At 47.1% G+C, this 21,049-nt stretch overlaps 1 protein-coding gene across 1 annotated transcript in view; it reads right to left on the reverse strand.

Moving 5' to 3' along the window:
• Positions 1-14,786, reverse strand: part of Tbc1d2b (TBC1 domain family member 2B) — a 72,140-nt gene extending 57,354 nt beyond the window's left edge. The window contains exon 1 of the mRNA XM_034484050.2: positions 14,339-14,786. Coding sequence (XP_034339941.1) covers positions 14,339-14,698 — 360 coding nt within the window. The 5' untranslated portion in view covers positions 14,699-14,786. The remainder of the gene's footprint in view (positions 1-14,338) is intronic.
• Positions 14,787-21,049: the final 6,263 nt, after the last annotated feature.

Here is a 21,049-nt window from a genome sequence, read left to right on the forward strand (position 1 = left end):
AGATTGTTTGTCTCCTGCCTCTCGAGGCAAGAAATACTTAGATTTCTACTGCATTTTTAAGGAGATGAAGGGAGGAGGGCTGTGCTTACAGAGCCATGGAGCAGAGCAGAGATCAACCAGGAAGGGCTTGGCAGAGAGCTTGAACAGCAAGCGCTGAGGTCTGCTTCTGGCTCTCCTGCCCAGAAGTGAGCTGTGGTGCAGTGCTTAAGAAAAACAACTCCCTTAGGACTGAGCCCTGCAGTGACAGCTAGGACAGACTTCAGACTGCAAGTCACTAGCTGATTCTCCCCCCCACAACTCTAGGGACTGACTGGCTCCAGGCTGAGAGTCACAGGGGTGAATCTCTCCCCTAGCAACATGGAAGGAATGTCCTCACACTTCTACTTTCTTGGAACAGAAAGTCTTTCTAAAGCCTCAATGTAAGCAAGCAAAGAAAATGTCCACGTGACTAAAAATGCCCGAACTCAACTGAGAAGCCTGGAGACTAGGACTGCCACTGCTCTGCAGGGAATCCATGCTCTGCCTAGACCCAGGGCAGTCCTGTCTACCTCGAAGACCTTACTTTTATGAAAGTGCATTTCAATCTTTCTCTCTCTCCCTGCCCCCCTCAGACAGGGTCTCACCATGTAACCCTAGCTGTCCTGGAACTCTATGTAGGCCAGTCTAGACTTAAACTCAGAGACCCACTTATCTCTCCCTCCTGAGTGCTTAGCCTGAAAGTTCATTTGAGATTTCAGGTGTTTTATATTTATTTTATTTTGTATGTATGAGTGTGTGCCTGGTGTCTGTGGGGGTGAGGAAAGGGTGTCACATCCCCTGGAACTGGAGTTATATATGGTTGTGAGCTGTCATGTGTGTGCTGGGAACCGAACCCAGATTTTCTGCGAAAGCAATGAGAGTGCTCTTAGCCACTAAATCACCTTTCTGGTCTCAAATTTCGACTTTAATGTTAAGCAAAAAGGATGGCGACAACAACAACACATACACACACTCCCGTGATGAATATGGAAAACAAAGAAGAAAATAAAGTGACTACAACCACATCATCAGAAAAAAAGTTTGGTGTGTATTTTTCCAAACATTTTCCTACCAACATATACACCAATTTTCTTTAAAAAAACAAAACAAACTATAATGAAGTAAGGCTCTCCAGCCATCTCCATTTGCATGTTAGTGATATAACACTGTCAATGAAACAATTACCAGGTGGTGTCATCTAACCCTCACAGTAATCTCCCCCCAACAGCATCGTCTACCTGCCTAACCCTGGAGCCTTATCACATCACATCCCGGCCTGAGAGCTGCGTAAGGCTCACTCACCCAAGCCTTGGGTGCCTCACTGGTGCAAAGGGGATCCCACTAGGATCCTGCTCCTAGGTGCTGCTGCTCTGACCTGACAGATGCTACACTCACCAGGGCCTTGTGCTTACCCAGCTCTCAGCCAGCGTCCACCATTCTCAAACTCAAAGGCTGCATGCCCCACTCCCAAGGAGGATGAGAGTCTGCCTAAGACAAACACCATTCTCTGTATTTCAGCAGGAAACAGAAGTTCCTCTATGGCTTTTCTCAGACGCTGAAAGGCTGATGACCCTGAACAACACTGAAGTTTAACTTAAAACCCTACGACGGTGCTGGTTTTAGGGGCACGCACTCATCAACACACAGGGCCTCAGTTCTGAAGCACAGGCATGGTACCCTGATGCTGAGAGAGCAAGAACACCAGTCTATACAGCTTTCACTGGATGCTTGCAACCACACTTCTACTTAAAGACAAGGTTTAAAAACAGAGAGCAGCGGGGCTGTGGTTAACAGCACTTGCTGTTCTTGCCGAGGACATGGGTTCAATCCCCAGCACCCGCAAGGCAGCACACAACCATTCATATTTCTAGTTCCAGGGAATCCAACACCCTCTTCTGACATCTGAGGGTACCAGGCATGTGTGTGGTACACAGATATACAAGCGAGCAAAACCACTCATACACATAAAATAAACAAATGTTTAAAACTAAGATAAAACTAAGAAAGCAGAGAAATTAGACCACATTTAAACAGATGGAGAGAAGACAGCAACAGCTTCCACACAGAGCAGGCCCATTGTCTGCTGATGACCTGACTAGGCTCTCAGAACTATCCAGGCCTCCGCAGCAGGCCCTCCAACTGGATGGCTGTTCCTAAGCTTCCCTTTCCAAACCGCTGGATGTTTTCAAAGGCCAGCTCATCCAGCCGGGGACAAGGCCCACACTGCCCACAACACAGGACCATGTCCTTCCTTCTACACAAGGGACGAACAGGTCAGCTCTGCATCCACAACACGACCTCCCACCTAACTGCAGCATCCCACATCCCCTGCAGAGCCAATCTTTCATTTCTCCAACTAGCTGTTCGTGTCGATGGCTTTGGATCTGCTTAAGAGACTGCACCCTGGCTTCCTCTTTGGGGGTCAGGTCCCACAGCATTTTTAAGCTGTAACAGCAGACTCAACAGTAACACAGAAGTAAGACAGAAGGACACACATACAGATGGGTTAAGTCTGCATGCGAGGAGCTGCACAAACCACATGAAAGATTTTACCCACAGTTCTTAAAGGCTGTAAGAGCTGCAAATGGGAAGGAACTCAACTCTTAAACTTAAGAAAGGATATACTCATTTCTAAGGAATGTCCAAGGTACTTTCCCCATAAGCAATAAAAATTATAAGCCTGATAATACAAAACAAAGTTAAGATGGATGGCAGACACACCCTAAATCTAACAGACTTTAGCTTCCAATTTTTCCTTTTGAGTGTTTCAAAATCATGCATGAGCCTAGAACCAATCTCAAGGGGCCGTGCTCCATACCAATGGAAAGATACAGGCTTCCTCTGGAAAGTTTGTGAAATCGTCTGTTTGAACCTAAGTGAGAGGCCAAGGCAGCTAATACTGGGCCTCCTGCTCCTCAGAAGACAAGATGCAACTTTACAAACTCCACACTTGTAGGGAAAACAATAAATTACCATTTGTTAAGTCTTTAAATTGCTCATAAAAATTAGCATTTTCATATATCTTATGAAAATAACCACTTGGACTCTAACCCAAGTCCTTTTTGAGAGCTGGACATTTTCCATGCTTTGCTTCTGACTTCCGTTGATGGGTGCCCAGCTGGGGAGTGCTGCTGCCTCTAGCACCCGAGCAGAGCAGTCCGCTTTTCTAAGCAAATGTTTCTGCTAGCTTGGACAGCACAAATGCTAACACTGGACCAACAGGGAAGGTTCGGATGGCCCCACAAAGAAATGACAAGTCAACCTGTGAGGCATTCCATATTTAAAAAAAAATCTTGAAGAGAAAAGTAGTTTCTTAAAGGACCTTTAACTTGATACCAGAGTAGATGGTAGTCAGGTACAGTGACTCATACCTGCAATCCTAACAATCAACTGCCGAGAGGCTAAGGCCAACACGGGCTGCCTGGTGAGTTTCAAGCCAGCTTGGGAGCAGTAGGATCCTGCTGTGGGGGGAAGGGGCAAGAGCTGGTGATGGACTTAGAAGAAAGTCCACTAGCAAATCAGAAAACAGGCAAGTATGAAGGCGTAGGTGCAGCACACGTGGCCAGACTGCAAGGGCATGACCGATCCACATCTCACCTCAGGCGGCCCATACAGGCAAGGTTCATCAGGATGCACCCAAGGGCAAGGCCACTCCCTGGGCCCACTCCTCCTCTCAGGAAACGGCAAAGCCTGTCAAATGCTTTCAGTTCCAGAGAAAGGGAGCACGGGAAGCTTCCAAGTGACCAGAAGGTTACATTCTGGTGGCTCTGCCACTGCAAAGTCAGCAAGGACCATGACAGTCAGAACTCCTGTGGCCTCAGCCAGGGGCCTGCTGGACAGCCCTGCTCCAACACTGCCTCCTCCCAGAGCATAGAAACCCAGAATGCAAAGATGACTGCAGCTGCAAACCACAGACTGCTAACCTGAGAATAAAGGGCTCACACTTCGCTGGTTTCCACCTACGCAGTTCTGTTATTTTGCTTTACCATCAAAGGCCAGAGAGAAGGTAACCTAAGTCCATCCCCGGAATTCATGTAATGGAAGGAACGTAACGGCTTTCCCAAGTTGTCCTGTGATATCTACACACACATCATGGCTACTACCAAACAGTTCCCCCCAAAACACTCACTCATGACCCACAAAGCAGTGAGGAGAGGCCAGAGGTCTACAGCAGAAGGGCAGGGATGTCCACTGGAAATACATACTTTTGCAGCCTAGACTGGCCTACTGAGCAGGGCAGGAACCCCGCCATTGCACTTCCACAGCACCAGAGACTTGCTCTACAAGGTCGCTTCCAGGACAGCAGTTCTGAGGAAGCCACATTTCTTCAAAGGACAGGAAGTCTTACTAACATGTTACCTCTGGAACGGCACACATGGGGGCTTGATGAACTGTTAAGTTTCCTTCTTACGGTTAGAGGACTTGCTCTAGCCAAAAGCCCGCTTCCTTTGGTAAACACTTTAACACGAAGGCGCTGGAGAGGGATGGGGCACAGACCCATCACTGCTTCCGTTTGGTCGGCTCCCACCAGAAGTTTATAATCTCTACTGTCCATTTCCCAACTTCGTGCAATTAAGCTTCCTCAGTTTATGTCCGACATAGTTAAATGAATAATTGTGAGCATGTATAAAACTGTTGGAGCATCAGCCTGATTTTGTAATAATGGATTTACTGTGGGACAGGTATCCTCTAACAGCGTGGACCATGTGTCTGCTTAGTTTACCTCTAAGACTAAGTCACAGTGGGAATTGGTTCCTCAATGTGTTATATGCAGGGGAAGGGCAGGCTTATCTCAGGGGACCTTTCTAGTTCTGAATTTGGGGCAACAGGCAGAGCACTAACACCAAATGACCTCCTCTTGGCCACAGAGCCATTTAATGATTTCAGTGTTAGGGTTAGGATAAGTGCTCCCTGAGGCCAGAGGTGATAGTTGACTCCAGCTGGAGCCCCATCAGGACCTTGCCCTATAAGGCCTGCCGGGTAAGTGGCTGGCTGCAATCACATTCAGAAAGTCAGGCCACCTTTCCTACTCGGTCTTCCCAAACATCGGAGACATCGGAGATCTGCAAAGGGAAATAAAACTGGGCTGGCTGCCCAGAAGTAATTCCTTTAATCCAAGATCAACATCCTGATAACACTGGCCGGCCCTCCTCCAGGCAGGAACACTCAGGGCTGGCTTGAGGCACTTGGCTGCAAGAAAGGCCCAGTGAAAGCAGAGGAGGAGGACAAAGGATCCACCTCCAGAAGCCCCCTAATTCCTGTTCTCCATACAATCTCTGTAAAAGTTGAGCCATCTAATAAAACCTATTAGATGGTTCAGACACTCATCTTCCCGGGGACATTTCTGCAGACCCAAGAGGCACTAAGTCACTGGGCAGTTCCATCGTTAAACCAGAGCCTAACTCCCCCAGCTCAACTTCTCCAGGGAGTTTTCTTAATGAAATAAGAGGCTGTGAAAATGGCTCAGTACTAGGTAAGCACTTGCTTGCTGTGTAAGCATAAGGATTCAAGCTTGGACCCCTAGCACAGACGTGCAAATCCAGGCCTCGAAGCCTCTTGTCTGCAGAAGGCCCCATAACTTACCAGTCCCAGGACGTTATCTGAACAGAGTGCTTTTAGTAGAGGGGCTTTAAGAAAACTATTCAGAAGTATCACCTCTTCTAAACTCCCAATGCCCATACTGCAGGCACCCCATGAAAGCAAACTAAACCCAGCAGAGCCCTGGCCTGTGAGGATTTAGGAAAAATCCCATTCACATGTCTCTGGACATCAGAACCCCAAATTCTTAAAACTTCTTTCCCTTTCCCAGTCTGAGAACCATTTCTACATCAATAGGTCCCTTCCTTCTGGGAGGAAGAGGGTTACTGTTTGTATTCTGTTCTAACTAGAGATGGGAAGGCTGCAGCCAGTGGCTGATTGTTAACTGGCTTAACCAAGAGACCCATCTTCCCCCTCAGATCCTCTGTCCAGGTGGAAATCAATATTAAGTACACTGGTACTTCTTTTAGTTAATTTTCTATTGCGGTGACAAAATATCAAGACGAAGGCAACTTACAAAAGAAAGCATTTAATTGGGGGCTCAGAGTTCAAGAGGGTAATAGTCCATGACCACTGGAGGGGAGCGTGGCAGCAGACAGGCAGGCAGGGCACTGCAGCAGTAGTTGAGAGCATTCATGTTGAAAAGACAACCTCAAGGCAGGGAGACTTAACTTTTGAAACCCTAAAGCCCATTCCCAGTGACACACCTCCTCCAACAAGGGCACACCCCCTCATCTCCCCCCAACACTTCCACCAACTGGGGACCAAGCATTAAGGTATATGAACCTTTGGGGGCCATTCTCACTCAAACCACTCAATAGAGTCGCTCAACAGAGTGACGGCTCTATTTCTCAGGAAACAGTCATCTTGGAAGGGGAAATAAATTGGCAGTGTCCATAGGAGGAAAAAATGTGAAACACCGGGTTAGTGCGGATGGCCATCAGGAAGGCATCAGAAGTCTGTCAGGGCAGGGCAGGGTAGGGTAGGGCAGGTCCTCCCAAGCTATCACAACAGGTGTCAGCACTCATAGCTGACAGAGCAAAGATACTTCAGAAACTACCGTTAGAGATATCCCCAACTCCACATTTATCTACTTTTTAAAATAATTACATTTTCTATATTAGCATATATTTGTTATATATGCTATATTTAATATATTTATATTTCTATATTTAATATAGAAATATAACATATTTCTATATTAGCATATATATTAGCATATATTTGTTGTATTATAACAATCAATAGGCTTCATTATGACTTTTGTATATATATTCGATATATTTTCATCATCTCTCCATGACTCTCTTAGGTCCCCTCCCACTGATTCCCGTTCTACTTTCATATTTCATGGACTCTCATTCACATATGCATGTTTCATACATGTATGTACACACACATAATTCCACATGAGAGCAGACATGCAGCATCTCTTCTCTGAGTCTAGGTTATCTTGCTTAGCATGGCATTCCCTACCTCAACCCATTTTCCTGCAAATGACACAATTTAACTCTTCATGACTGAACAAACCTCACTGTCTGGGACGCATTTTCTTTACACATTTATACCCTTAACATTTCATTTTATAACGATGCCAGTCATGTCCCAGGTCCTGTCCAAACACTTCCCAAAGTTAACTGTCAACGACTGCTAACGAAGTCGAAACCATCATTAGCTAGAGTCTCTTGCTCAACAGCACACTGCAGGCAGGTGAGGCAGGAATTCACCCACAGGAAGCCTGACTCCAGGGCCCACTCTCTCAACTGGTTCCTTATCTTAGGAGAATTCCCCAACAACGGAACAACTGAATCCATGTACTCTGTGGCTAGCAGCTGTCAGGATCACTCATTTATCCTGTGTGTGGAAAGCATGTCTTTCCTCCAATGATCCTGGGAATAAAAGAACACACTGAACTGAGCCTGGAACACAGGTTTCCTAATGCTCGATCTTCTGTATTCTTGACTCTGCAACAACACTGGTTAGGAAGGCCAGTGGGCAGATCAAGTGTAAATCATCAAAAAAGACCACGAATCAGGCTACCACCGGACTTCTGTTGGTAGCACTTCCATCTTCCTGGTTTGAGAGGTATTTGGAAGTTGACACGAGGCTACCTTATTACTTAGAGACAGCCTTCCCCTCCCTTGTTACCTCCATGGTCCACCTGTTTATACACTGTGGGAGAGGAGTCAGAAGATGGAGCTTCACATGTGAATGCCATGTCACTGGCGCAGAAATGCAATTTTGTATGCCCCCTCCCCCGCTCCCCCAGTTCCAGGATGTGCTAGGATGTGCTGGCTCCATCTCCAATTTCAGTTGCTTCTCAGGGGCTCAAGACTCACTTTTGTTTTTGCTGTTATTATATCTGTGAGCAAGGAGTCGTGTCTACCTTTCCAGAGCAAAGAATTCCTTCAAAGGAAGCTGTATGTGGGAAAGAGTGCACTGAAGGAACCACGAATGTACTCATTGTTCCCAAGACTGTTCTGTATATCACACACATACACACACACACACACACACACACACACACACACCCCATGATCATCGGGCAGGCTTTGACAAATCTAATTCCTTTGTCTTTAAAAGAAGATAAAAGGGCTGGGGATGTGGCTCGGTTGGAAGAGTGCTTGCCTAGCATGCGTGAGGCCTGGGGTAGCATCTCTAGCATTACAGACACCAGATGTGGTGCACACCTATAACCCTGCCACTTGGAAGAGAAGGCAGGAGGACCCGAAGTTCAAGGCTATATATGAGCCCAAGGCCAGCTTGGGCTACATGAGACCCTACGTCAAGGGAACAAAGAGGGAGTGAAGTAGGTTAAATGGAATTGTTTGAAACAGTATAGAGGTTAGTACGTTCTTCCATGTGAGGCCCAGTCAGAAGGCATCATTTGTGAAGCAGAGTGAGCTCTCAGCAGACTAAATCTGCTCATACACTGGGCTCGGACTTCCCAGGCTCTAGAACTGTGAGTAACACATTTCAGACAAGCCACTTAGTCTATAGGATGCTGCAGCAGTCCAGATGGATGAAGACAGCCAGCTCATCAATCTCTGCTTAACATTAACTGATTCCTTCAGCTCTTAGGAGCAAAGACCCCAATCCTGCCATAAGCCCAAGGAAACGAAGGGAACATGGCTGGGTCTCAATATGACCTTATTATGTGAATTCTCCCTCCTCAGGGACAGATGCTGTTTACTTTTGTGTTGCCCAAGAGCAACAGGGTTTTAAAAATGGTTAAGAAAAAAAATCAGAAGAAAAATCTTTTGTGACATAAGAATATTATATGAATTATGTGAAATTCAAATTTTGGGAACCCAGCTACACCCAGCATAGACTATTACAACAGGATAATGACAGAGATGGCGTGGCCTGTGCAACCTCAAGTACTTACCGTATGTCCCTTTCTGTAAAAAGTTTGCCCTTGCTAGAACAGTGTCCCAGAGTCCAAACTGTGGGCAAGAAAGCCGCCACAAACTCCCACATGCAGGACTGACTGCAAACTCTCTCTCTTAGAACGTTCTTTTGGATTCCTACTGCCTGTGACATGGGGCTCCTTGTTTTAGTTTAGGTACCAGGGGAAAAAAAGAACTGGAACTGTGGAGATGGCTCAGCTTGCTATACAACCATGAGGACCTGAGTTTGAATTTCCAACACCCATGTAAAAAGTTGGGCATGGCAGTGTATGACTGTAACCCCAGTACTCTGTGACTTTGTATGAGTGTGCATGTGTGCGCTGGGGTAGGGGTGTTTCAAAAGGCAGATTCCAGGAACTTCCTGGCTGGCTTCAGTGAGCAGCTCTGTCTAAAGGGAATAGGTAGACAGCCATAAAAGAAGATACCCAAAATATCCTCCGGCTTCTGTTTGCATAAGAATTCACATGCGTGTGTGCCGTGCACGCATACACATCACACATGCAAATGGTGTTGTCATTGTTGTTGATGATGACACTACTGTCATAGACTGAGTGGCTTAAACAGAAATTTATTCTTCACAGTTCTGAATGCCAACACATCAGTTCCTGGCAAGGACACATGAACCTGTGATCTGGCACTGCCTGTGTCTAACACACAACCAGTCTCCATTAGATGTTTGAGGAAGAACACTTTTATGCTCTGACCTTACAGAGGCAAAAAATTATGAAGACTCCCACATTCCGAATTCACAACACTCTTGAGTTATGGCTTCTACATATCAACTTTGAGAAAGAAAATAAATATTCAAGACTTTATGCCAGGCACTGTTCTGAAAAGTCTTCAGAGAGCTAGACTAGACATAGCACAGTCGAGACTCACCATAGCAAGGAGTACGTGAGAGGGAGGGGGAGACAGAGAGCTATTATCTTAGGAACTTGGACAGGTATGCCTGCCTTTAAGGAACTGACTCCCTGAGAAACCATAACAAATCTATGAAGAACCAAGTTCCCACATCTTAGGATTTAAATAATGCTTCAAGACCCTACACAGATGCCTGAGCGCAGAACAGCTTAGCAGAACCATTCAGCAAGGAAGCCTGGTTTACCACATCTATTCTGTGTAGAGCATACTATGATTACCCACACCAACAAATGTTTGTCATTAAGCTGAGAGCCGTTCGACACGAGGGAGTGGGCACTTCTCCCACTAAATGGGGCTGAGAGGAGGGATGCATAGTTGTTCGGTTACGTGTGAATCAGAAACCAACAGGCAACAAACACACGTCCACGTGAGCACCAAATGAGAGCAGGGAGGGGAATTCATCTGTGGCCAGTCTGAGGATGTATCTTGCTCCAGGGACTGAAGAGATCAGCAGGGGCAGAGTCGTCCGAACTTTATCCACACTCAGTCACATGCTTTCTTATCCCCAAACACCAGTTCAAATCTAGACATTTCTTTATGCCTCTGGTCCCAGGAAAGTTGGAAAAGAAGCCCTCTTGCACCCTGCATACACTACACAGGACGCACTGTCTCTTCTAGGCCTTTGCAGCAGCTTCTACTTGAAGTTAAGTGCCTCCAGCTAGCAGAACCAGACAGGACAATGTTCTAGGTACTTATTGCATTACAAGGACTGACTGAAGGCGGAAAAGCCATTACACTTTACCTAATCCAAAACAAGACAGAACCCAAGTCTAGATCGAGATTTGCCAAAACAGATAATGGGACTTGGACACTCCCTGCTCCCAGAGACTCCGATTTCAGATGGTTTGAGTCTAGCCTCGTGATCCTGGCTCCTTCTCGGGCCTCTTTCCCTCATCTGTAAAATAGGGCTCTGGACCAGATCCCCGACTTTAAGAATAGAGGAGTTTACCAAGAAATTCCAGTCTCAACTTTCATTAAGACTTAAGCAGTCAGGCATTTTGAAAAAAGCCCAACAAAGCCACAGCTTCTCCCGAGAAGGCTGCATAATGCTTAAAATAAGAAACACATGATGCTATATAACAAGCAAATCACTGCTTTTCCTCTCTTCTTAACTCATCCTTTTCAGAAGAAATGGTGTGAGCAGTTACATGCAGACTTGAACTGGAGCAGGGATAAGTTCCTACCGGCTCTTTGGAAACCAGGGTTTCCCCTGGCTTTTGTGTTAAGCATCCATGCTCATGGGAATCAGATCACATGAGAAGAATGGTGATTGGTCTTTTCCAGCTTCTCCAATGCAACATTTATATTCCAGTAGCTCAAGAGGGCCCACTGTGCCCTGAAACTCTCCTTCTGTGTGTGTATGTATGTGTGTGTGTGTGTGTGTGTGTGTGTGAAAGAGAGAGAGAGATCAATGTTGGGTGTCTTCCTCAGCTGCTTTCCACCTTAGGTTTTGAGATAGGTTCTCTCACTGTGCCTGAGACTCACCAGTTGACTAGACTGATGAGCCACGGAGTTCCAGGGATCCTGTTTCTCTCCAGCAGGATTATATATAGGTATGTTGATACCATGCCCAGCTTTTACTTGGGCGCTAGTGATCAAATTTAGGTCCTCCTAAGCAGTTCTTTGCAGTCTCTTAAAATTCACTTAAAGAACAAAGCCACCCTGCCTCTGACCCCTGCATTTCAGCTGCCCTTCTCTTTTGGAAAGCCCTGCCTTTTTCCATTCCCACCATGTCTGTCAGGCCAACACTCTAATTTTCCATATGAAACTGTCTTGCACGAGGGCTGGAGAGATGACTCAGTGGTTAGAGCACTTGCTGCACTTGCAGAGGACCTGAGTTCAGGTCTCACCAACTACATGGCGCTTCAAACTGTCTGTAATTCTGCTTCCAGGAGATCTCATTAAGTCTTCTGGTCCCCCACAGGCACAACACACACACGGCACACACCCATAAATGTAGGCATAAAATAAAAATAAGTTTAAAATAAGGTTCTGCATGACTATTCATGAAGCCTGTCAAATTCTGAATGAAAATCAGGTGGGCCAGTAACTCATGTGAATGTGTCCTTCTTCCCCTCTTAAAAAGGCAAACCAAAACAGTATCAAGGCCGGAGAGACCGCTAATACCTTACACTTGCTTTGACAGAAGAGCCAGGTTCAGTTCCCAGCACCTGCATGGCAGCTCACAACTGTAAGTAACTCCAGTTTTCAGGTATCCTCTCTGACCCCTGCAGGAACCAGGACATATATACGCACTCATATATGTAAAATTAAAAAAAAAAAAAGTTTAAATCTGAGCTGGGTGTGGTGGCATACACGCTTACCCTCAGCTCTCAGGAGGCAGAGGTATTTCAACTATGAGTTTAAGGCTGGCCAGGGCTACAGCAGGGTAAGTTGAAAAACACAACAAACCCTGGTACAGCTGTGACCCAGTCTCAGGTGGAAAGGCTTGCAGAACCAGAGTAGAGGCCCCAGGATATCCATCCCCTTCCAAAACCCCATCTTCCTATCAGAGTTATCTACCACTCTGAAACCAGAGCTTGACACTACACATTGCTTCCCAACTCCCTAGAGGGCAAAACACAGATCCTCAAGGTGTATGGATGATATTTCATATAAACTTCTTAACCGTTACATAACAGGTATCATTTCTGTAACTTATTCCGTGCTCAGTTTTACACATACAACTCTGATGTCCTGTTTACTACCCATAACCTTTTGTTATTTGACTGCAACGACTATTGTAAGTAGTCCCCAATTAACAGTTCTCCAATTCAACAGACTATACCACATATTTGGCCAAAGACAGTGACTGCTGTTTTAGATGTTTGCCAGGTAGTGCTTACAACGTTCCAACCATACTCCATAACATTTTCTAGAGCCCCTGTGCCATTCAAAGGGGAAGGTAACATTCACATCAGACCAGAGCAGGAACTAGACAGAGAAATGATAAAATGTGTCCAATACACATGGTCAATGACTCAGGCTGCAAGTTCAAATCCATCTAAGTCCAAAGCCATACTCATAACATTAGACATCTAGGCAGACGCTGCGATTGTTTAGATGCTTTAAAAATGAAAGAATGGGTAGGGAGAGAGTTCTAAAGTTATCTGAGAAAATCTGAAACAGGAAGCTCAGTTTTCTCTTTTAACAAGCAATCCACCGGAAATTCACCAGTGTCCACATGTACACAGAGGGCAAGCATCTGCTTCTGACAAAAACTCCCTGTGGACACTCTGGGAGTCAGTCCCAAGTTTACACAGACACTGAGTTACCTCAAGTTGAACTGCAGGCCTGCTTGGCTTCCTTTAGAGAAACATTTTACGCATCTGTTCAGAGAGCTGGTGTAGAGAGGGTCCCAAAACACCATGTCTCCCCGTCTCCCCCCACCCCCCAATCAGACTCTGCTGAGTCGACAAAACTCTAAGAAATGGCTTAAGGGAACAGCTCCAGCTGCTGCATGTTCTGCAGATCTCACGAACAGTTGCACGCTCACAAGGCCACTCTTCTTTCCACTTGGCCAGCTTTGAGAGGGCTGCTGCTTCAAGCCCAGCCCTGTTGCTCTGGAGAAAGCCCAGCTTGCAATACGGAAGAGAAGCCAGAAAAAGAGAGGGTGGAGACTCAGGGAACCAAGCAGGGATCAAGGCCCAGAGTGAGAGGCAGCCCAAGGCTAGGCCAGGGCCCAGACCCTTGGGTGCTCCAAACAGGACAATTCCTAGGAGATGTCAAGGTCCAGGCCTTTAGAACTCCCAGCAACAGGGAGATGCTGCCTCAGGGCTGGTCACTACTCGCCAAGCCTCTAATACTCAATCTCTCTGGGGAAGCCTAAGATAAACTGAGGCAACCCCTCCCACCTTTCCCAAGAAGCAAGAAAACAGCCAGAATGGGCACTGCTGGAGCATCCCTGACCTCTCTAGAGGGGGCCCTGCTATCACTTGCCTCTGGCTATAGCACTAAATGTACCACATTTACAGAACATTTTAGAGCGGAAACCACTTATGGCCAATACCCCTATATTTCTGTTGTCCCCACTTTACAGAGCAGGCAGCTGAAGCACAGAGGGGGGTCACTCAAAAGGCATACCCAAGGTCACAGGAAGAGTTACAAAGGCAGCGATGGAGGGTGGAAGCCTGCAACTGTGGGAGGGGACTCTCAGAGCATCTAAGGGATGGTGAGCGTGGGCAAGAGAGAGAACCGAGGAAAGTCAGGGCGTATGGTGAGACTGTGGGTCAAAGTGTCAAAGATAGCCGAGCAAACCCCAACCCTGCCTCTGCCTCATATTCCAAGCACAGGTAAAGGGCAAAAGATAAGAATGAGGAAGGAATCAAGAGTAGGCAGCGGAGAAGAGAGGCTTGGGCAGGATAGGAGGAGGCCTTTGGGACAAGGAAGGAAGGTGGAGGGGGAAATCTGCAGGCGGGACACGAGTGGGCACCGGGGAAAGAGCGTCCCACCTTGAGCACGGTGACTGCACCGGCGCTGTGCACCTGGAAGTGCGTGGGCGGATCGGCTCCCGGCTCCGCAGCCTCATCGCGGCCCTGGTAGCTGAAGCAGGCGTCGGCGATGTCCAAGTGGCCGAGTGGCAGAGCGTCCTGCGGGCTCTTGAAGTAGTAGAGGTAGCAGCGGCGCGAGTCAAACACGAACCAGCGGCTGCGGTAGCCGCGCAGCGGGCCCTTGCCGGAGAGCTTCTGCAGGTAGCCGCACAGCCGCGAGGGCTCCCGTCCCGCCACCGCCCCAGCCTCCGAGCCTGTTCCCGGCACCGCTCCCTCACCACCACTGCAGCTCTCCTCCCCGCCGTCCCCGGTCCCCGGCATGGCCCGCCGCCGGCGCCCGCGCCCGCGCGATTGCCCCGCTTCTCCGGGCCGCCGCCGCAGCGCCCACCTCCCCGCGCCGCGCCCTCCGCAGGGCCGTGGCGCGCTGAGCAGCCTGGGACTTGTAGTCCCGCCCCCGCCGCGCCCCCGCAGCGTGGGGCTTCTCAGTGATCCAGGCTAGCTCCACCCGGCCTCTTCTCGGTTTTATTTATTTATTTTTTTGGTTGGCGTTCAAGGTCCGCCCCTATCTTAGGAAACAAAGTTCTGTTTCTTTATGCGAGCGTGGATTCCACGAGAGAGTTTCTCAAAAAACTATGGAAAGTTCACTTAACACTGCCCTGAACTCCGAATAAGCTTTGATTTTTAAAATCTATGTTTAGCTAGTTATACGCTGATACTACGAAAATGAGAGCGCCTGTTGCCTGGTACAGAGTGGGTGTTCGGTAAATATTTGTAGAGTTTGTGAATGGAAGCCAAAGTATTTACTGCCTCCCAACATCCTGGTTTGTTCACTGAATGAAAAAAAAAAAAAAAAAAAAAAAAAAAAAAAAAAAAAAAAAAAAAACCATTTCTAGAGGACGTTCTGTGTAGGATTCAAACACTGGAGACTTGGCAGTGACTTCCTGGCCTCATGGAGATTATATTCGAATGAAGCAGAACAAAAAATGCACACATTTTAAAAGGCAAGCAGAGAACAATTGTTTTGCTGCACAAATGTGCTTATGACCTGTAACTAAGGATTGCTGCTTACAATATTACCACTGTGCTGGTTTGTCCTCTTGACCCAAGCTACAGTCCTTTGGGAAGAAGGAATTTTAATTAAAAAACAAAACAAAACAAACAAACAAACAAAACCTCCATAGGATTGGCCTGTGGGCGAGTCTGTGGGGGCATTTTCTTAATTGATGATTTATGTGGGCGGGTCCAGCCCACTGTGGGCGGTGCCACCCCTGGGCATGTCCTGAATGAAGTAAGAAAGCAGGCTGGGGAAGCTGTGAAGGGCATGTCATGAGGAGCAGTCCTCCATGGTTCCTGCTTCCAGGTTCCTGCCTCGAGTTTCTGCCCTGACTTCCCTCAGGGATGGATTATAATTTGTAAAGTGAAAAAAACCAACCAACCAAACAAACAACAACAAAAAAAACCCTTTTCTTCCCAAATTGCTTTTGGTTATGGTTCTTTAACACAGCAATAAAAACCCTAACTAAGACATCACTTTCCAGTGGTTACTTGAGGGTGTCAGGAATGTAGGATTGAGACCATTTCTCTCCCAGGACGTCCTGTATTAACTTATTTGAACCCTCAGAACAACCTCACAAAGGTGGTTTTAAGTACTTAAGAGAAAAAAACAAAACGAAGTAAGAGGATGGAGTTTGCAAAGGAAGACGAAGGTAAGCTAATTCTGTAGGTTGGTCAGAGGAGGCAGATCTTTAGAAATGAGCAGAGCCCTGCGTGATAGGAGGGGAAAAGGTAACTAGACTGAGGAGGGGGAGGGCATTCCCGCACAATGAGTACAAAGGTCACCTTTCCAAAAGGAAATAGACATTCTAGTTATATTTGTGAGGACATATCAAATATACCACTAGAAGAAGGTGCCTGATCTCAAAGAGCTGGATTTACAGATATTGGTGAGACACCATGTGGGTGCTTCATTAAAATCAAATCCAAATCCTCTTCAAGAGGGGCTAGTGTTTCTAACTGCAGGGCAGTCTCTCCAGCCCTATGCATCCCCTTTTGCATATTACACTTATACACACACACACACACACACACAAACCTGGAAAAGACAAGGACACTGAAGTAGACTGCCCACTTGGAGCTTACGTCAGGCCGTTTATCAGTGTCATTGTTATTATCATTGTGATCGGGCCATTAGTGTTGCTTCTTCCTCGGTAAGCAGATTCCGACGGGGGAATGAATCTATCAGTCCTTCTGGTCTACGTGCACAGTAGGCTAGAGGCCTTTATGCTTCATGCTAGCTTGGGTGCCCCAGGGAGTGTGGGGAACCAAGTTCGGTTTGAGCCTCACTCTGTGGATACAAGGACCTATGACTAATTGGCTTGTGGAGAAGGCCGTCAGGATGGGGTATGACTTTGAAATGCTACAGAAAAGGAAAGAGCTGGGGAGAGTTGATTTGTGCGGTTGAGATGTGAGGGGCAGAAGGATGCAGCCCATTTCAACTCAGTGAGTGGGTTATGAGAAAGTGGGGCTACCACTAACTTATGGTCCTAGAAGATAGATTCAAGCTTTGCACATGGCACTTGGAAATAGATGTCTGGCAAATATAGAAATCACATCGTTCTTGGGCAGAGGGAGGGAGCCTTGGAGGCTGTCTGGGATGGCAGACTGGAGCAGGTAGACAGTGCTGGACAAGGGCTCCCAAGCTGGTTCCAGCCTGACTGGGCTGTACCTGAATACCCTATACATTCACATTGGATGAGACTGGGGCCCTGCTTTAGTGCTACAGGGTCCTGCCTTTGTCCTTTTGGAGACTACAGCTTATGTCATAGTAAACACATTGAAATGCTCTTACGTCCCAAAGTAAATATCAACACAATTTGGCTATAAAAATGTTCAAAGATTGGGCTGGAGAGATGGCTTAGTGCAATGGTTCTCAACATGCAGAACCTATGTGAAAAGGTCATCTGACCTCCAAAGGGGTCACGGCCCACAGGTTGAGAACTTAATGGTTAAAAGCACTTGCTACTATTACAAAGGTCCCAGATTTGATTCCCGGCACCCACGTGGCTCACAACCATCTGTAATTCTAATTCCAGGGGACCTGATCCCCCTCTGTGGGCACTGCAAATGCATGGTTCATGTAGTTACATCCAGGAAAACACTCCTAGACATGAATATAAAATTAAAAAGTTCTATGATATATCCATATATATATATATATATATTTTTTTTTTTTTTTTCTTTTTTGGTTTTTTTGAGACAGGGTTTCTCTGTGTAGCCCTGGCTGTCCTGGAACTTACTCTGTAGACCAGGCTGGCCTCGAACTCAGAAATCTGCCTGCCTCTGCCTCCCAAGTGCTGGGATTAAAGGCGTGCACTACCACCCGGCATGATACATCCATATTTTTGATAACACATGATAATGGGTTGCTTATTTTAATTTTCTTTTTGATTTTTAAAAAGAGATTTGTTTATGTTATTTTATGTGTGTGAGTGTTCTGTCTGCATGTATAAAGGTGCACCACATGTGTGCCTGGTACTAGCAGACATCAGAAGATGGTATTGCATCTGTAACTCTGAAACAGGAGTTACAGATGGTTGTGAGCCACCACATGGGTGCTGGGAACAGAATCCTGGTCTTCTGCAAGAGCATCGAGTGGTCTTAACTGTTGGTCTATTTCTCTAGCCTCTGGCTATGATTTCATAGCATTACCATGTCTCCATGGCAATTCCAGCCAACGGAAAGAGAAAAACCTAGAGGGTCTTTTTTGAGGGTAAAGGCATGGACATAGGGTTGCACTTTATGTACAACATGTTTACCTAAGTGTTTAATTTTGATTTTGGTCTTCTTTGTGGATTTTTGAAGCCGATACATTCCTGTTTTCTTTCTGTCTTTTGCTGGGCAGGGCAGCTTCTTTTTATGAAGCCCAGGCTAGCCTAGAACCTATGCTTTTGCCTTTGCCTCACAAGTGCTGCAATTACAGGCATCTACCAACACAACTGCTATTATTCTTAGACAGTAGATATTTCACCAGTCTCTCAAAAGCCAGCATACCAGGACACAATAGTCTCTAAGGATAAACTGACTTTGTTCCTGCCTGGCTATGGCCAGGCCAAAATGTGGCTCTTTCAGGAGGCTGAAAATATAGGCCTGAGACCCCCAGTGGCAATGTAAAGAACCATCTTGGCAGGGGGCCCTGGAAAGTCTGGATTGCCCTAAGTGAAAGGGAATGACCAGGCCTTTGCAATCAACTCAAACTCAACTTGACCCTGCCCATTCCTCTACCCCACCCATTCTCTAAGGTCACTCTAGGCTGCTACTTGTTTCATGGGTTTGTTTGTTAGTTTGTTAGTTTGTTTTTTGTCTCATCTAGGACTCCAGGTTTATTTTATCTCTGCATGTCTTTTTACATTCAACTTGGGTACTTTTTACAGTTTATTTAAAGTGCAAACCAAACAAACATAGCTTCAGTTTTTCTCATTTTGAACGTGGAGTCAGAGGGCCTGTCATCTGTGACATGTGAGTCCCTGCCTGGCCAGCTTCTTGAAACCCAGTGACCAGGAGGAAGTAGCCACCCAGAAGGAAGTAGCCACTGTTTACCAAAAAGAGGAAATTTGGGAAATGAACTTACTTACACAAGGCTAGTCCCTGGGCAAACCCCAGGGAGCATACAGTCAGGGGTTCATCTCCAGCCAGTTTTTCCTGTGACAGTACAGCATGCCCAGAGGTTGTAGAGAAGCCTCAAACTACATGCTGCCCAGTTCCCACCTGTATAGCAAGTCCTCTGCACAGGACCCCAGTTTCTACCTATATAGCAAGTCCCCTGAATAGGACCTCAGTTCTCACCCATATCCAGGAAATGGATGGATGAAATCTCTTCCAAGACCTACTCTGTCTGCTCTGCAACCTAACATTGACAGAAGACATAGCTGGGGCTGGGGGCTGGGGGCTGGGGGCTGGGGCTGGGGGAGCTGTGATCAGTCTTCTGCAGCTCCTCAGGCCAGTTCAAGCCTTTGTGTTTAAAGCCCTCTTGGTTTCCTGCGCAGGACTGCTTTGGGGTAACATACTGGCATCATCCCTGTGTCCCACTTGGGAAGTCATCCTTATTTTCTCCCCACTGAGACACAAGGCCTCTGTTCTTGAAGCAGAAAGAGAAACAGAGATGGGTTAACTTGGGGGCTGGGGCATAGTATGAAGAAGCTGATCTGATGGGGAGCAGATCAGTGGTGAGGAGGAGGCTGGGAGATTTGAAGGGTGGGAGGGGAAGGGGAAGAATGAGACCTTTCTCAGATGAATGGTTCCCTGACTGCAGTAAGTGGTTTCCTAGGCTGTCTGCATTGTTTTCAAGGACCATCCTACAACTAGCCTGAAGCCCAACCAGGAGGGCTTCCAGAGAAACTGGGAAAGATGGGGGGGGGGGGGGGCTGGAGTGGGGGAGGGTGCTAAAATAAGCCCCCTGCTGCTTTGGCTTCCTCATCTGTGCAATGGAGCAGAGTTGAGTACAGTGGCCTCCTGGGGCTGTCCTGAAGTCACACCTGACTTAATGAAGGTAAACATGGGCAGGTCCCTGACACCCAGTCAAATGTCAACATAGTGGCTAAGATATTCCACAAACCTCTCCAGTCCCTGTTCTGTGCCTCTGGCTGGGGTGGGACAGCACCTGTGCTGGCTCTGGGCCTAGTCCCTGTTGTAAGGCACTTCAGCAGGTAGGGAATTTCTAGGGAATACCCTGCCTCTCAGGGCACTTAGCTCCGCTGTCCAAGGGGCCTAATTTTCCAAGTAAACCAGTAGGCAAATCTATATATTTCATTGTTCTCCTTCTGAGGGAGAAGACATCTAATGACTTCCTAGTTCCTAGGGTCAAGGGAACCAAACGGTGGACAGGCAGAGGCCTGGATGTCCTTGGAGCTGATGAGGGTAGAAGTTTACTAGGAACCCCAAGCCTAGTGAACAAGGCTCTCACAGGAGGTAGGAAGAGCCATGCTGGCCAGAGAGCAGGGAAGGCCTGGATCCTAGGGGAGGCAATGGGACAGAAGTGGCAGAGGCCCTAGGTCCGTTTTGTTCATCATTTTATCCCTAGAGCTTGGAATGATGTCCAGGACATTGTAGTCTCCTCTGTCTTCACCACTCCAGTCCCCACCACAGCACCACTCAGCCAACCCAGATCTCAATTCTCTAGGTTCAAACCCAGGGCCTTATGCATGCTCAGCCTTGAGCTCGTTCTCAGCCCCTTCCTTCCCTTCTCACAAGACCTGAGGGACTGAACACCTTCTGTGTCCATGTAGGGGGAGGGAACACTGAACTGAAAGCCTGAAGAGATCTGCTGTTCTAGTAGAGGAAGTTCAGGCATCTCTTGGTTCAGAAATGTGCTTGTGTAAGCAAAGTGACATGGCAAGACCCCAGAAGACCAGAGATAACGAAAAGGGGGCTCAGAACAGACTTTGGAGAAGCCGTTGCTAGGGTGGAGGGGAAAATGTTTTTTTTTTTTTTTAATTGATTATTTTATTTATTTACATTTAAAATGTTGTCCCCTTTCCTGGTCTCCCCTCTGCACCCCCCCACCCCTTCTCCCCTCCCTTTTGCCTCTAAGAGGATACTTGCTCACCCACCCCTCTAGCATACCCCTTTGCTGGAGCAACAAGCCTCCACAGGACCAAGGGGCTCCCCTTCCACTGA

Source organism: Arvicanthis niloticus, chromosome 21 (assembly GCF_011762505.2).
Source record: "Arvicanthis niloticus isolate mArvNil1 chromosome 21, mArvNil1.pat.X, whole genome shotgun sequence".
In the NCBI taxonomy this organism is placed as follows: domain Eukaryota; kingdom Metazoa; phylum Chordata; class Mammalia; order Rodentia; family Muridae; genus Arvicanthis; species Arvicanthis niloticus.